Below are 16,360 nucleotides of genomic sequence, written 5' to 3'. Positions count from 1 at the left end.
TCGCCGCGGGGCGCCGCCGGAAGCCTAGCTGCCCCGACCGGAAGCCCCGCCTCCACGCCGCACCGTCCAATTGCAGAGGGCAGTGTCCCTAGCCGTGCCTGCCCGGGGCCGCGCCCCCAAAAGCTTGGTTTTGATTGGTTGCCTAGCCCGTTTGTCCGCAATCTGCTGCCTGCTGGGCGCAGGGCACCGAAGGGGTCCCGGGACTCGTGCTGTCGCAGTGACCGCGGCTAGTTGCCCGGTGCACCGGGCCAGGAGATCCCTGAAGCGCCAGCCTGAGTGACACGTGACGGGCTGGACTGCTCCCGAGAGGGCTGATATGCTGAATGACGTGTCCAAAAGACCACCCGGGGCGCCCCCAACTAAGGGTGAAGCCAAGGTCAGCCCCGGCCCCACGCGGTGCTGAGGGTGTGGCTCTGGCATCAGCAGGAGGGACAGAGGTCCTCCTTTTGTTCAGATCGGACAAGGGTCAGCGGTGCCTGTAGACTAGGGTCCCAGCGACAGGGGTGGCCGGACATCGGGGCCACACCTGAGGGTATTCCTTGGATCCGTGGGCCCTGAGTTGGAACTGGCCACCTAGGACTTTGTATGGGAACAATCTGGGTGAGCAAGAGTGCCAGGGCGAGGCCAAAGCAGAGTGGGCATAGACCCAGGCCGGGGGCCTTGTTGATGATGGGCCTGCTTGGAACCTGCCCAGGTATGCAGGGTCTCTGAAAACTCCCCTCCCCTCTTCTTCACTGGTACTTGGAGTCACCTTGCTTTTCCTGGCACAGCATCTCTCTGAAATGATCTTGTTTCCTTAGCTCCCCATTCTGTGCCTCTGTAGCCTGCAGTCTACATGGGTAGGGACCCCAATGATGGGGCACCCAGTTCCCCCAGAACAGTGCCCAGTTCTCAGAGAAGCCCCTGCAGATAGATGTCCACAGGCCCAGATACTCCTGGCAGGGCTAGGTGAGCCAGGGATGGCCCAGCTTGGCTCTGAAGGCCTATGGCCACATGGTGAGTTTGGGCAGGTGCTGTAGGATGAAGGTGGGGTCAGATGAGTCTGTGGTGCCCTCCTCCTCTAGTCTTCTACCCCAGGTGAAATCTGAGACCTTATACCGGGCCCAGAGACCTTGGATGATCGCGCACACTCCCTCCTGGAGTGTGCTTACCTCCTCTCCCCCAGTTACACACGTTGAGGATCTATGTCTGGGAACTCAGCTCTGCCCGTGGGGTGGGGGAACAGGGGCTGTGTGACCATATGTGAATCCCTCCTACTTTCTGCACAGGGCTGAAGTGATGTGAATGAGGGGACAACATGGTGGGGTAGGCGACTGGTACCTAGGTGGGAGCCCTCTCCTGCACCTGACAGCAACATTTTCCTCTGAGGACCCACACTGGGGCCTGTCTGGGGTCTTCTCCACTCAGCCTGCTGTGGAGCCACCACATCTGTTTCCTGTGTTCTCCTCTAACTGCCCTTGGAGACCTGACCAGAGCTTCCCTCTTTCCAGGCCTTGGGCCCTCGTGACTCATATTCCTGGCTCCAGTCTGGCTCCCTGGCTCAACTGAACTCTGGAATCAGGTGGGATTGGGTTATTGAGGGTCTGTACATGTCAGGTTTGTGACTTGCCTACCTCACCAAGCTCATAGCCTGAGGGACACCAGTGGGTGCTAAAGGTTCTAGAAGGGCAGCAGATAGGACAGCAGCCCAACACATTCATAGTGACTTTCTCTTGACCACACTATTGAGCTGCATAGACTCTTCCAAGAAACTGATTGCCCCTCCCCTGTGTTGACACAAAAGATGCAGAGGACAGTGGGCTTGAATGTTTAATGTGCTAAGGCTCCCCAACTGCCAGGGGGTGTAGTGCCTAGGCCTTGTGGGTCCAAGCCATGCAAATGCTCAGTGTACTAGGGTGCATGGCCTGCTCATCACCTCCCGTGGCCCAGTGAGGACCCAAGGAAGGCCCTGCATCCCCTGACTAAGGCCTGTTGAGGTCAGCCTGGCCGCAGTTGCTATACCATCAGCCAGTGCCTGAGCGATCTTGGCTACAGCTGGCAAAGCTACCAGAACTCTCCCAACAGAGTGTGCAGTCATCATGATCTTGGTCCAGCATGCTGAAGGTGCTGCCCTCCTGGCTGTCAGTGTGGCCTGAGCTCTGGAATACATCCCCTGCATGGTAAGGGCAGTGGGTTTAGTAGTCCCCCCTCTCTGTTCCCTCAGGGCTCTCCCAGATCTGAGCTGCCCAGAGTGTCTCACCATCTGAGATACCCAGGGCCAGCCCTTAGGTAGCAGCAGCTCTTCCCATAATGCAGGCTGGGCCTCTGGGGCCCTCATCTGACCCTCTATAAGCCCCCTACTCCCAGTCTGTGGGAGTTTCTCAGCAAAACAGAAGACTCTTAGGGGAAGGGGAAGTGGCCAGGTGAACTCAGGTCCTCTAGATGCTCACCCACATTTCTTGAGTACTGGCCCAAGGTAGAACTGGTCCTCCTTGCCAACATGGATGTTGTCATACTGGGCCCAAAGTATAAGGTTGTCCATGTCCCACAGGCCCACAGCCAACTCCGTCTGCAGGCCCAGCTGGGAACTCATGTCTGAGATGTGCTCCAGCCACAGCCAGTAGACACCTGGCTTGCTGGCACCTCCATAGCCCCAAGCCATGTCTCCCTGTTATTGTTGTATCTCCTCTAGAGGCCCCACCTGCCCCCTTATGGTCCCTATGGGATGAAAGTGGCAGCACCAGGGCAAAGCCTGTCCATGTCCCATAGGCGGCCCAACCCTCCTACCTTCCCAAGTCTCCAAAGACCTGTTTACACTTGTGCCAGGACCTCTCTAAGTCCAGCTGCCTTTCCCTGTCCCAGTCTTGACTCCGGATCAGATCACAGTCCAGCCACCATCCTCCTGCGTGGCACAGAGAACCTGGCAGGACAAGAGGCAGTCAGGAGCCTTGGCCGACTCACGTGTGTGCCCACATCCATGCTCCCCAAGGTACCTTATATTTATTTGAAAAAAGCATACCTTACTGTTTTTGTGCCTATAATGTAATGCAAACATGGATACAAATTCAGATTTTTCAGAAATAGGGTGAAGATCCACAGAAGCATCCAAGCCTCAGTGTTGTCCAATGTGATGTGAGTCACTCACTCTGCAATGACACTGTACCCTGTGTATCTACCCCCCCATTTCATAGTCCCCTTACTAAATATCCCACTGGCAGAGCCCAGCCTTTCCTGCCTCCTGCCAACCTGAGCATTGGTTCCTTATTCCTGCTAGACTTGGGCACAAAGCTCCTCTCAGGTCACCATCCCAGGCTGCAGGGCAACGCAGTGCATTGATGGGCTGCTGGCCCCTTCAGGCGGGATGGTGTATGTGCCACCGTGGGCCGTGGGGTCTTCCACCCAGATCTGAGAACAGTCCTTCCCTGCAGGAGCCAGGAGAGATTGGGGCAGTCAGCCCAGTAGACAATTTCCCACTCTCATGCTGGCAGCCGTGGTCCTTGCTGCAGGCCAGGTCTGCCTACCACCTGTAGCCCTGGGTAGGGCTTCAGTCCTGCTACCCCTAGACACCTCTCTCTGGGTCCAACATGGGGCTCACCTGCTGTCCTTGGTGGGAGGGGAGGGGGGGTCTGCCTGACCCTGGCTTGGCAGTAGTCTAGGGATGTCTAGTGCAATGGCCATATCGAACAGGGGCCCAGAGCCACCTGCCTCAAGGGTGCCCTGGCCCACCCCCAGTGTTCCTGGGTGGGGACTCAGGTGGGTCCTTGGGGAGCAGCGAGAAGTCTTGCAGGTGCTAACTATGGGTGATGGGTTGAAGGATGCCCTGGGCCAGGGAGACAGCCTGGACAGGTCTCTATGAGGGGTGTGGCACATGCCCACCTGCCCCTCCCTCACACCCAGCCCAGCCAGGCCTTGGGGATCCAGCACCGTCACCTGGGCCTGCGGAGAGGGGCAGACTTGGCAGCCCTGGAGCCCCGAGCCCACCTCTGGCTCATGAGGCCCGGCTGCAAGTCACTCTTACCGGCTGTCGCTGCTGAACCATTGAGCTGACCCAGGCCATAGGGAAGAGGAGGACAGCAAGAGCCAGGGCAAGGCAGACAGTCATGCTTCCTAGAGGGACAGATATGTGCTCGTAGCCCACCTCACACTCACTAGCAAAGCCTTCTACTACCCACCCCTCCTGCCACCCTCCATGCTGTCAATCTCTTTCCAGGTAGGTCCAGGCTGCTGGCCCATGCTGGGCCTTTTGCTCAGGTGATGGGGCTGGCCCCGCCTCCCCCCCTCCTACCTATGCAGGGCAAAGAGATGTGGACCAGAGGGTGTGGCCCGAGTACGTGCTCTTGGCTCACAACTCAGTCTACCTTGCTGGGTGCGGCCCACTGGTCGTGGGTGGGCACCAGGGGCAAGGACCTGTGTCTTTTTCTGAGGTGGGCAGCAATGCCCCCTGGGAGCTGGGCAGCACTCTCAGCATCCCTGAACCTGGGGGCACAGGAGGAAGCCCTCTCCCCAGCCCATCACCTGAATCCCACTTTTACATACTTCACAAAACGGGAGCTTCCAAAATTAGATTTTATTTCCATTTCTAAGGAATGAAACCATGAGTGGGAGACAGGAATTACACAGCACAGCCAGCCCCATGGGGCTGCTCGGCTCACAGCATTTCAGGGTTCTACCCAATTTGACAACACAAGGACAGTTGGAGTGGCTTTTGCCTCGATGAGCTGTGCAGGTGCCACCACACACCAGGAGCTACGGCTCGAGCACACGCATGGCTGGGTGGAAAGGCACAGGCCAACTACAGCCCTGGGTTTTGTGGCCCACAGTGGGTGCCTGCTGGCATGCAGACTGGCTGTGCACCAAGGGTCAGAGTGGTCTGGGCACCCCCAGGGGATGCATGAGAAGCAGGGTCTAGCCCCTCCAGCACCAAGGAGAGCAGCCAGGACATACCTAAGGAGCCCCCATCCCAAATTGGGTTGCAGTACAGAGCCCAGAAGAGCTGGCCTGGACTTCCCAGAGCTGACCTTCTGCTGTACCCTCACCCACCCAGAGACAGAGACAACAGAAACAACTGCCTCTGTGTCCCAGCTGGATTTAAGGCTTGTATTTCCTGACATTGCTCCAGTTTGCTTTGAAGTTAAAATTACCTGAGTAAAAAACTTTGACATTTCAAAAAGTCCAAAACACAGAATCTCTACAGACAGAGAAGCAGCTGGCCATGCTGTACAGAGGTCAGCCAAAGCTCCCATAAGCCCACAGTAAAGAGCTGTGTGGGCACCCAGCTTCCCACACTCGCCAGCCCCCGAACCCATGGTGAGACGCACTTTGGGCCAGATACTTCTGCTGGCCAGAGCGTAAGGCACAGTGAGGTAGGTACAGCGGCAGCTCACCAGGCCCCACCCTGGGGCTGGAGGGGCAATTTGCACCTCAGTGCTTCCCCCTAGCCCTTGCCCCCCTTGGAGCTGGGCCACTAGGACCTGTTCCCTGTGGATGGCCCTGATACGCGTAGATGACCCCTACAGCATGTGGGGGCTGCTGGGAAGCCTGAGCTCAGACAGTTAAATAATCCTTTATTTGGGCGGCTGGGAATAGGGAGGGCAGGCAAGGCTTGGCCCGGACCCCCATGGGGGGTGGCTTGGCTGCATCTGCACCCAGGGAGATCCCCAGGCAGGCAGCACCAGCTCCTTAGGAGCCCCAGCTGCAATGCAGGGGAGCAGCCACGGAGTCCCTCGGTGTGGTCACTCTCTTGCATGGCCTTCCTATTGGCCTGGCCGGGGCCCAGATGCTCTCTGGAAGCAGAACTGTGCAGCAGGCAGCGACAGGACCAGACTCACGGTTCGCCGACCCATCCAGTACAGGCCGTAGCCCAGCAGTCCGAAGAAAACAGCCTTCACAGCCAGCCGGGACACTCTGCCTGAGATGGACGGCGGGGGTACGCTGCAGGAAGAAGAGGCAGGCTGGGCGCGGTTGGAGCCATGCCCCTGGGGCCTCATGTGTGGGTCACCACCATGTGCATGGGGGGCTCACGTCATGATCTCCTGGATATTGAGGTCAGTTCTCCAGTTCTTCTCGATGCCAGGCACGTGGCCCATGCCCACAACACCCACGACCACGGAGGGGACACACTTCCTGGGCTCAGCTGTGGGAGAGGAAGGTTAGTAGTAGTGGACACAGGAACCCCACCATCCCTGGGTGTCCCCACAGGACCCGCCTGTCACCATCAGAGGCACGGGGCAGCTCAAGGCGCCGGGCAGCTTGGCGCAGCATGTAAGTCAGGTAGACATCTCGCTCCGAGACGATGGTGCGATGCAGATCGGGAAACTCTCCAATCATCTCTGCCATCATCTGTTCTAGCAGGTCCTTCTGCTTGCAGCGCTCCACGTCGTCCTTGCTGGGGGCAGAGGGCGCACTGCCAGTTTATAGGGATTGGGGCAGTGGAAGGTTGGTGCTGTTGACCCAGGGCAGGGCCACAGACCCAGGTGTTTGGAGTTTATGGTAGAAGGAGAGCAGCAAGGGCTTTGTATAAGGCTGGGTCAGAACACGAGGTGCAGCTGTGGGACATTGCCATGAGTCGGCCAGATGGGCAGCCATACCTGATTGGGTCTGACAGGAAGCACAGGCCCCAGGCTAGCTTGACTTTCTGCCAGAAAGACAGTGCAGCAATGGCCCTCTTGAAGGTGACTGGGATAGGTCGGTCACCCAGGTGGAACTTGCAGAATGGCACCTTGCTGGCCTGGAGCAGAGGTTGGGTGTCAGGACTTGTGGTGCTCTGGGCAGCTCCTGACAGCCCCTGCCATCAGGTCCATGCAGTCCTCCCCACCCCAGGCTGTGCCCAGCACCCACCTCCTTGAAGGCCTCCCTGAACTCGCCGCCAGGAGCCATGCCCAGCTGCTCGGTGATGTGGGCGGACACCTTGAGCAGTAGCATCTGCATAAGCCCAGACATGAGCCCGTTCTGCAGGGAGAGAGGCCATGTCAGCTGTGCACACAGACACATGCCTGTACTGTAGGGAGAAGCCATGTCAGCCATGTGCAGAGCAGGGGAGGCAGGGCACTAAGGCAGCAGGGTAGCCTACAAGCCAGGCCCATCACACCCAAGGGGCAGGCTGCCCTGGCACATGAGGTCAAAGAGGGAATCCTGTCCTTGAGTCACTTTTCCTCTTTAAAAAAGCCCTTTCTTATAGGATAGTCAAGGTTGTTGAAAAGAGGCCACCTCACTGTCACAGATGGCCTGACCCCAAGGGCCTGTGTGTTTGCAAGGCACAAGCTGATGCTGAACAAATAGGCTGGAGTCCAGGGCCTTGCAGGGCAGCCTCAATGCCCACCATATCTGTCTGCCGAGGCCAATACAGATGGCAACAAGGATGCCTGGTAGACCACATCCACAGCACAGGCTTCCTCTGAGTCTTGCCAGGTCAGTGCATCAAGGAGATCCCCTTCCCGTGCAGGACTCCAAAGCTCTGGCACAGGTCCCCAGTTGCTGGGAAGGATCTCCTCTCCAGCTGCTGTGTGGACTGTCCATACTCTCCAGCTGCTGTGTGGACCCAAGAAGGTCTGGCCCTTGACCCTACAGGTGCCCTTCTGAGCCCTAAATATTTTGCTGAATAGGAGTGTCCTTATTTACCAGGCTTGGGTTAGCCTGGACGGTCCATGCAACTTATGGTGGGGGCCTTGGGCCAGGTAGTACCAGCTAGACCTCTGGAGGGGCTAGAGGTGAGATTAGTCATGTCCATATGGCCAAGCCCCATTGAAAACTGTGGGTACCTGGGTATGGTGAGTCTCCTGGCTCATCACCTCCATGCATGCTGCCACACACTGTGGCTGGAAAGACTAAGTGCCATCTGAGGCTTCCCTGGCGGGGACAAGGGGCAGCCTCTCCCTCTGCTGACCTTCACCTGTGTCCTCTTACTATGCCAGACCACAGTGGTAAGCATGTGGGTTGGCCATGTCTACAGCTCCTTCTAGTGGATCACAGACCCTCTGTACTGGGGTTGGGACTGGTGTTAGTGGCCCTGGCTGGACAGGCATTGGCCTTTACAAGATGGCCTATAAAGGTCTGTGATGAACTCCTTTCCCTGGGGAATTCCAGTGAAACACAGGTCAGCCTCATGAGCCCTTGTTTAGTTTGACTGCAGTGGGGGTGAGACATACCCAGTATTATCTAAAATAGAGGCCACAAAAATGTGCTGCCCTGTCCCTGCAGGACTGGGAAAATGCCCAAGATAAGGGTCATGCAGCCACATGACAGGCTTAGCAAACAGGGGGCCTTGGCTCTGTCTTGCTCCTGCTGTGGGGTCAGAACCTTTTCTCCCTTGTCTGGAACCTGACAGATAAGCCCTTCTCTTCTCCTGAAATAGGGAGTAGGGCTTTTAATAAGGTGGAGCCTTAGAGTGGGCCAGGTGTTTGCTGTACTGACTAGAAGGCTGGGCCCACCCTGCGCCTAAGGCTGTAAGGATCATGATCCCTGAGTCCAGACCCTTTCCTGCAGAGCACGGAGTGCAGCACTATGGCCCCATGCAAACCTGAGAAGCCCATGTGCGCACCTGCCTCACAGCTTGCTGCAACTTCTCCAGGCTGACCTCCTTGGCCTCGCGCAGCAGCGTCCTCTCATCCATCTTCAGCATGGACACACGGTACTGGCAGAGCTCCACGACCACCACATCAGGCTGCACCTCCCGAATAGTCTGTAGGGTGTAAGTCACACCCGGTATGGACAGAGCCTGCTGGCCTCCACAATGGACCAGGACCCCACCCAAGAGGGCAGCCATGATGGCACAACCCCAGTGCTGAAGACCTATGCTGCTGTGGTGAGATTTCAGTTCTACTAAAGAAAGTCAAAAAACAAGTGCACTTGTTAAAATGAAAAGGCACGAGGCTTTCTGGCTGGGGGCAAGAAGCACCCACTTGTCATTCCTAGGGGACCTTGGAATTGGAAACACCTGCTGTATGGTCCTCAGGCTCGGCTCACCATGGTGTGCCTCCCTGCCTGCAGCAGGGCGGCCCTAGAGTACAGGTCGGTAGAAAGATGGCAACCAGAGGACACAGTACTCACCTTCGCAACATCCCGCTTGCTGTCATCACTGAAATGGGCAGTGCCTACTACATACACCCTGCTCCCATCTTCAGCTACCAGCTGGGTCACGGTCCGCGGCAGGTTAGGCCGCTCACGCCGCCGCTTTAGCTTCATCTCCAGGAGCAGGTTGAAGGCATCTACATCGGCTGCAGTGATGATAAAGGCTAGGGTGGGCTGAGGTCCTGCTCCAGGAGACATTTGCAGGTAGCTAGCGCTCTGCAGCCCTTCCAGGCTCTCAGGACTGCAAGGGGGTAGGTTGTAAACTGTTCATGGGACATGCACCTGACAAGCCACACATGCCACAAGCTTCACCGGCCCAGGTGACAGGACAGACTGCCTGACACACTGGGCATACTGGGGTGTGGGCAGGAGCTCTGCCCTCATCTGACCCAAGTTGCTAGAGGGGAGCACCAGGGGAGAGCAGGGAGACCAGGTGCTCTTGGGGTGTCTCAGTCATGGCTTGACTCCAACTAGGTCTGGACTTAAGAGAAGGACTTGGGGGACAGGCTCTGTGTAGGCACAAGTCAGCAGCCACCTTCAGGGGCCAGGGTTGTGTTGGAACACCTGGCAGAGTGAGATGGTCTTGGTGCTCACTTGTGTCTAGAGCCCCCTCCCTGATGCCTGGGGCAGGCAGGTTGGCGCAGCTTGTAGCCACGGGTCTAGCACTGGGGAGTATGCTGAGATCCAGGGACAAACATACACAGGTTCTGGGGATTTCCAGAAAGCACCCTGGGCACTGCCTCCGAAGCCCCTGAGGTCACGACGGGTTCCATGTCAGCCTGTGGAGGGAGGGAGAGTTCAAGTGGGTGTCCACACACCCTCTAGCCCTATTAGTCAGGCCTTCCCCATGGAGGACTTCCTGCTGGGTTCTAGAAGACCCAGTGGACAAATCAAGATTTTTCAGAGAAATAGCCAGAGGAACCTGAGGCGGCCAAAAAGGGGCACATGGTATTCCTGGCCCCACACCCTGCTGTGCAGCAGCAGCACAGATGCTGCAGAGCCTGGGCCTGTGTTGTTTAGGAAGAAGCCTCCATCAGTCCCCAGCTTCCCCCTCACCTCCTGAGGTGTCTGTTCCTTCCCCTCCATGGCTGGGCAACAGCTTCCTGATTTGTGAAAGATGCCTGAAGAGACAGGACATGGTCCTTACCTGGGGTCCAGAGCCAGGCACAGGGCTCCCGAATGACCCCCAGGGCAGGACCTTGGCTTCCCTGTCACAGCACCACTGGCTGCCAGGCCAATGATGCCAAAGTCCAGGGTCTTTTTTTTTTCTTCTTGGCAGTACTGGGGTTTGAACTCAGGGTCTCATGCTTGCCAGGCAGGCACTCTACCACTTGAGCCGCTCCACCAGTCTTTTTTTCCCCCCAGGTTCTTTTTGGTTGGGCTAGGTTGGGGAAAGGCCAGCAGCCTCTGTGAGCAATATGCAGGTGGACATATAGGGCAAGTCCCTGGCACACAGGGACACCTCAACTCACCACTCCACACTGCAAGTCAACAATAGGAGACATGAACCTACATCATGTTAACTCCTGGGAGGGAGTTTATTAAAGGACAGGGACGTCACTGCTATCCTTTTGTATGAACCACAAAGCCTTCATATAAAAGTCACTTCAAGGATGTAAGTGCAAAGCCCTGAGTTCAAACCCTACCACTGCCAAAAAAAAAATCACTTGAAGAAAACCCTCAACTCCTTTCAGTAACAACAGCGACAAAAGGAGGAACTGAGGAAAGCATACAGGTTAGTGTACTTGGGGGTTCAGACATTTTTCCAGATTAAAAGAGATAAACATCTAACTTGGAAGAAGTCTTGTTAGAAAACTGGCAAGGCCTAGGGTGCTGACCTGCAGAAGATGGGACCATGGTTTTTCACTGTGTCCTTTGGAAAAAGAACTGGGAGCCCTGGGGTTGGAGGCCTGGAATGTCAGATGGTGCAGAGGGACATGCTGACCAAAGAAGGTCAAAGGGAGCAACAGTCAGACCCATGCTCATGGAGGTTAAAGAACTTCATGTGTCTTTTTGTGGACAGATGTTCCACTGTCCAGCAGGGCTGTTGGAATATTCAAACCAGCCAGGTGCCTGTGGCTCACGCCTATAATCCTAGCTACTCAGGAAGCAGAGATCAGGAGGATCAAGGCTTGAAGCCAGCCTGGGCAAATAGTTCACAAGACCCTATCTTGAAAAATCCCTCCACAAAAATGGGCTGGTGGAGTGGCTCAAGGGTTGGGCCCTGAGTTTAAACCTCGGCACCACCCAAAAAAAACCAAAAAACAAAAAACAAACAATCCAAACCAGAATCTGCAAGCTTCACACAGCCGCAGGTGCTGAGTCTGAGTTGGACCCCTACTTGAGAAAGTTATTTAAACATGAAGAGTATCTGGAGAAATCTGACCACTGGATGTTGTGTTAGGGAACTGGAATATTCCAACCTGCCTTTAGCTACAGTGAGGCAGAGGGCTTCCATTTTGAGGCGATTATTGAGGGGAATGAGCTCAGGAGTTGCATCCAGAATGGGGTACTGGCAGAGGGCTCCACCCAGACGCTGGGGACTCTCTGGGCTCACTCTGTCAATCATTGTTATACACCTCTCAGAAATTCTGTGATGAAGAGAAAGTGAGTAGTGAATAGCCCTCGTCCCCTCGGCATCTGGTGAGCTCCTGCCTAAATACACACTCTGGCCCTCAACAGCATCTGGGTGCCGACATCAGTCTGCAACTTACAGCTCACTTCCTCATCTTCAAGGGGAATTCTGTGCAGTGTCTGAGTGGGCCACTAACGGGCTAGGTGGGCAGGGCTCCCTCTAGGTGTAATTAAACACTTGATGAAGTGTCCAGGGAACTGACCAAAAGGAGGGAAGGCCATCCTGAGCAGGGATGGGCCTTCTGGAAGAGGGATGGGACACTGGGGCAGTAGAGGCTCCAGGGTCAGCTACACTAAGAAGGGTGGTAGTAAGACCCCAAGCTAGCCTCAGAAACAGTCCTCAATAGTCCCACAGAGCCTCTGGCTGTTGCAGTGGGGAAGGGGAACCCACCCCACAGCACAGGCTTGGGGTCCCCTCTTGTCTCCACCTGGGCTCCTGAGTCTGGAATTCTCCTTACTCTGGGTGTTATAAAAGGTCAGTACATTTGGGGTCAGCACATCCAGTCTGCACACAGTCAGATTGGCATGGGCTCATTTGAGCTCCACTCCAGGAGCCTTCTTCACAGATTAAGTGCTCCAACAAAACACAATCAGGGAGGTGTGCAGAGGGCTTGAGGGAGACTGCCTTTCAGGGTGTATGGCAGGCTGGCCCCCCCACTCCATGAAACCCTAGCCAGGACTGGGGAGTCAGCCTCCCAGGCTGGGAACACAGCCCCACAGGGAAATGGGAGATGATCATCCTTAGTCCAGCTTTGCACACAGAAGCAAACAATTCTTATTTACAAGCAGCACTAAACTGCCAGACCAAGAAGGAAAACTTCTTTAAAAAAAAAAAAAAAAACATCCTGTGCAGGCAGCCTGCAGACTGTGGTGTAGCCAGCCAATGGGAGGAGCCCACGTCGTTGACTTAGCCTGCCCTCCCTCCTTTAGCAGGGCAGCTGCAGACTGTGGTCAGCCTGGCCAGACCCACCCTCTGAAGCTTGCCCAGGGCATGCCAGAGCCTGAGGGAAGCCCCAAGGGCTAGAGCTGCTTTGGAGAGGCCCAGGCCAGCAGCAGGACTAGCCCCACCTCCTGTCACATGGAGTGGAGCAAACAGGAGGCGACTGACCAGGAGTCAAGCCCTGAGTCTCATCATGGCCAGGACAAATGTGGTGACAGGACCCCTTGTAGCTCCCAGCCCCAGCCCTACAACCTCTCACCAAGGGCAGCGCTTATGGGGTAGGGAGGTCAGGCTGGAAGGCCACTGACCCCTCAGACCAAGAGCCTGTGATTCGGAGAGAACGTGACTGTCACATCCACACACTTTGTGCTACTCTGGCTCCCTTCCTCTCTCACCCTGTTCTGTATTTCTGGATGGGCACCCAATCCCGGCCTCCACTTTCCTGTGTCCTTTTCCAACAGGCTCAAGCCCTCAGGAGACCTGCATACTCCCCACTGCCACTTCCTACAGGGATAAGTGTCTCTCCTTTCTAAATCCCCAGCCCTGACCCTGGCCATACCATGATTTGTGTCAGGTCGGCCCCCAACTAGCTCTTCCTGCAAAGTAGGCCTGGAGATGCCACCCTGCAAGGCCTGCTGGCAAGTGTGCAGTCTCCACGTGGTGAGCCTTGGGTTCACAGCAAGGCTCTCAGCATTTGCTAAGCTTCTGTGAGAACAAGTCTCAGACCTCTGAGAATTCTCAAAAGCTTGCTGGCTCAAAGAGCAGGAAAGGCCCATTCAGGTCAAGGCCCCAGGGGGAGGTGCAGCCCTGGGACACCAGGTCACAGTAATACACAGTGGTTCAGTGTGTGACACAGCTGCCCACACCTAAAACATGTTGTCTATCACAGGACATTGGGCCCTGCAGTGCAGGGTCACAGCTACCTCAGACTACACTACCCACAGCTGTCCCTCTCCTGGGTCCCAATACCATGAACTGAAGAGTGTCCTGCCCAAAGTCACACACTGAAGCCCTGACTTCCAGTGTGAGGGCATTAGGAGGGACTTCATGTGATGGGGGCTCTTAGAATTAGAGCCATTCTAAGAAGAAACACCAGACAGCTCTGTGAGGACGAAGCTGGAAAGGACTCTGTAAGTCAGGGAGAGCCCTCATCAGCTACCAAACTGAGCAGCGCCTCATCTTGAACTTCAGTCTCCAGAACCGGGAGGAAATAAAACTGTGGTTTAGTTTCCCAGTCTGCCATATCCTGTTGGGCCCTGAGCTGAGACACCCAGCGTTCCCTGCAGGGGTCTGAAAACTGTCTGCCAGACCCCAGTTTGGCTTTCTAGCACTGACCAAAATCTGACCAGCACCAACTGGAATTTATAGAAAAGGCTTCACTGCCTATTTAGAAAGCCAAGGGTCCTGAAATGGGCAGGCCTTGGGGGATGCAGAAACAAGAGTGTGGTCTCCCCTTTCTCCTGTTTCTGGAGCCTGGGCACTGCTGGCCACTGGACCTTCCTGGGTCTAGTAGGACATGCTTTGCGCTAGTGTGGCAGAGCTGGGGGGTGGGGGGGGGAGAAAGGAAACCGACAGGAGCTGGAGGCCTGGTCAGCTTTCTTGGGACCTGGTCTCTGTCCACCTGGAGGTGCCGTGTAGGGGTTGGTCCTAGACCCGCAGACTCTTGGCTATCCGCCCACCGTGCCAGAGCTCTTGCTGGCACTCTGCCCACAGTGTCTTCCACCGCAGGGCCAGTCCTCCAACCCCGATCACACGTGGGGGGCGGCAGCAGCAAAGGGGACAGCGGCCCAGGGACAGCAGAGCCACATAAGGCGAGCGAGCCTGGCGACCTGTGTCCCTCCGTTTGGGGGACCCCGGAAGGCAGGAATCCACCTGGAGGCCACCCTGCTTCCAACAAGGCGACCCGGCGCCGCAAAGCCAGCCAAGCATTTGGCGCCCTGGTGGTTTCCGGGACTCCAGAGCCTAGGCAGCTTCAGCCCGTCTGCCGTCAGCCCGACGACTGGCGTGGGCTGAAGCTCGCGGAGGCCGCGCGGCCGGAGGCTCGGCCCTGCAGCCCGCTCCCCCTCCCCGACCGGCCGCCCCGAGCCCCCACCCGACCCTGACTCGCGCCGTCCCGGGCGCAAGGAGCCCCCGCCCGCCAGGCCACGTCGTACCAAGCGAGGCGGCGGCGCTCCTCAGCCGGCCTCCATGCGCACGTCGCCCGGCGAACGGGGCGGGCCGGGCGGGGCCGGGCGGGGCGGGGCGGGGCGGCCGGACGGGCCGGACGGGCCGAGGGCACTGGCCGTGCGGCATGCCGGGAAGCGCCTCCCAGGGACCCGTGCGCGAGGCTCCGCCCACCCGCCCCGGGTCCTAACTCGAGGCTCCGCCCACTCCGCTCCCGCGCCCCCGGGTCCTAGCGCGCAAACGCTACAGGCTGAGACGTGCCGGCGCCACTGTCAGGCTGAGCGTAGGCTCGGCGTCTGCGCCGTGGCTCGGCGTCCAGTGACCTTGGAACCCAAGCGCCCTGCTAGGCGTCAGTGGACAGGAAATGCTCAGGATCGTGGAACGTGCCCACGTGCTCTCCTCCTGGCCTCCCCGTGGGTCGCGCTCCCAGGCAGGGACGGTCAGCGGAGAGTGTCGTGGTCCCAGGACTGAGGGGCGAGGGGCCATTAGGCCCGCGAAGTCAGGCCCCAGGCCCTGAGGCCAGGCCGTCCGACAGCGTTTGGGGGTGGGGAGATGAGACTGTGGGTCTCAGAGCCGGCGGGTGGGACCTCCGTGGCGGCCTTTTCTGAGTCCTCTGTACTCCCGGGATCTGCGGCTTCCCGGCCTCCCAAAGCGGGGCAGGCGGTGGGCGTGTCGAGAGCTTGCCTGTGGCCACCTGTCCACCCCAGGGCCAAGGGTCCAGGTTGCAGAGAGCTGCTGGTCCTCTGCCCAGGCTCTGGTGAGTGGGCGGGAGGGCCAGGTGGGCTCTGAGCATCTCTCCACTACTCTGGGAGCCATAGTGGGGACCTGACAAGTGACCACCCACAGCAGGCTCTGGTAGGGAGACTCATGGTGTGTGTGGGGTAAGTTCTGTTCAGCTCCCAGGTCTGTCAGGGCTGCCACACCCGACTTTGGAAACTTTCAGGTTCCAAGAGGAGATCTTGGCCCCAGCCCCAGGTTTTGGAGGAGCGGCCCAGCAGACATGGGTGACTTGCGAGGGGTCACAGTTCCCATGTTCTGAATCCCAGGGTGGCGCTTCTGGGGGTCTGGCACCTGCAGAAGATGATCTCTGGTGCACTGTATAAGGTGGGTCCCCTCTAACAGGCTGGGCAGGCTGCTTGCACAGGGGGAGCTCCTGGCCAATGCTGGCTGTCTGACTGTCACCATCTCCCTCATACAGCTTCCAGGTCTCTGAAGGGCTTGGCCAGGGCTGAGAGTGGCCTCTGCCTTCTTTGCTCCTTGGTGAAGGACACCCCCCTGGGGCCCAGAGGCCTCTCTGGTCTTCACCCTCTCCCTCCCTTTCCCATTGCTCACTGACCTTGTGCCCTGCACTCTGGTGGTTACTGCTATCTGTGGCCACCTCAGTCACAGGCGTGGTGGTGATGGGGGCTCAGAGCAAAGACCACTGACCCCAGCCCACTGAATTCACCAGGCACATTGAGGTCCACCCTGAGTCACTTTCCCAAGATCTGGAGTGTCTGGCCAAAATTCCCAGCGGTAGGCTGGTGTGGCTGGAAGAGGAGTAGGTTCTAGTCCTGGTTGTTGGGTGGGTGCAGGTCT

The 16,360-nt window shown here is 57.5% G+C and overlaps 1 protein-coding gene and 1 long non-coding RNA gene across 3 annotated transcripts; one reads left to right on the top strand and one right to left on the bottom strand.

Annotated features, from left to right (window-relative positions):
* The first annotated feature begins 86 nt into the window (after nucleotides 1–86).
* On the top strand, nucleotides 87–8,592 carry LOC141425873 (uncharacterized). Its single transcript, XR_012451063.1, has 6 exons — nucleotides 87–376; nucleotides 1,491–1,561; nucleotides 2,065–2,159; nucleotides 2,842–2,968; nucleotides 3,058–7,386; nucleotides 8,461–8,592. It is a non-coding gene; the product is annotated as an uncharacterized lncRNA (long non-coding RNA).
* Nucleotides 3,261–14,867, bottom strand: Trabd (TraB domain containing). Of its 2 annotated transcripts, XR_002213460.2 has the most exons (12): nucleotides 14,773–14,867; nucleotides 10,102–10,166; nucleotides 9,746–9,824; nucleotides 9,025–9,191; nucleotides 8,516–8,656; nucleotides 6,817–6,927; nucleotides 6,567–6,706; nucleotides 6,192–6,364; nucleotides 6,001–6,112; nucleotides 5,808–5,910; nucleotides 3,998–4,086; nucleotides 3,261–3,401 (listed from the first exon to the last, which is right to left on the bottom strand). XR_002213460.2 is itself a non-coding variant. In XM_020181449.2 (10 exons), the coding sequence occupies exons 2-10, from the start codon at nucleotides 10,129–10,131 to the stop codon at nucleotides 5,733–5,735; spliced, it is 1,131 nt and encodes a 376-aa protein (XP_020037038.1). In that variant the 5' UTR covers nucleotides 10,132–10,166; nucleotides 14,773–14,867; the 3' UTR covers nucleotides 4,532–5,732. The 2 variants fall into 2 exon arrangements, 1 of the variants encoding a protein (XP_020037038.1); XM_020181449.2 differs by lacking the exons at nucleotides 3,261–3,401; nucleotides 3,998–4,086 and having other exon boundaries at nucleotides 4,532–5,910.
* Nucleotides 14,868–16,360: the final 1,493 nt, after the last annotated feature.

This window comes from Castor canadensis, chromosome 8 (genome assembly GCF_047511655.1).
Source record: "Castor canadensis chromosome 8, mCasCan1.hap1v2, whole genome shotgun sequence".
Lineage (NCBI taxonomy): Eukaryota > Metazoa > Chordata > Mammalia > Rodentia > Castoridae > Castor > Castor canadensis.
The sequence above is the reverse complement of the archived record's forward strand: the minus strand, read 5'-3'. Positions and strand labels throughout refer to the sequence as shown.

Coding starts and splice junctions, on each gene's coding strand:
- Trabd (XM_020181449.2), bottom strand. CDS start 10,131: ATGGAGGGGAAGGAACAGACACCTCAGGAG. Junction 9,825..10,101: donor AGGAACAGACACCTCAGGAG/GTGAGGGGGAAG, acceptor CTCCCTCCACAG/GCTGACATGGAACCCGTCGT. Junction 8,657..9,024: donor GCAAGCGGGATGTTGCGAAG/GTGAGTACTGTG, acceptor TACACCCTACAG/ACTATTCGGGAGGTGCAGCC.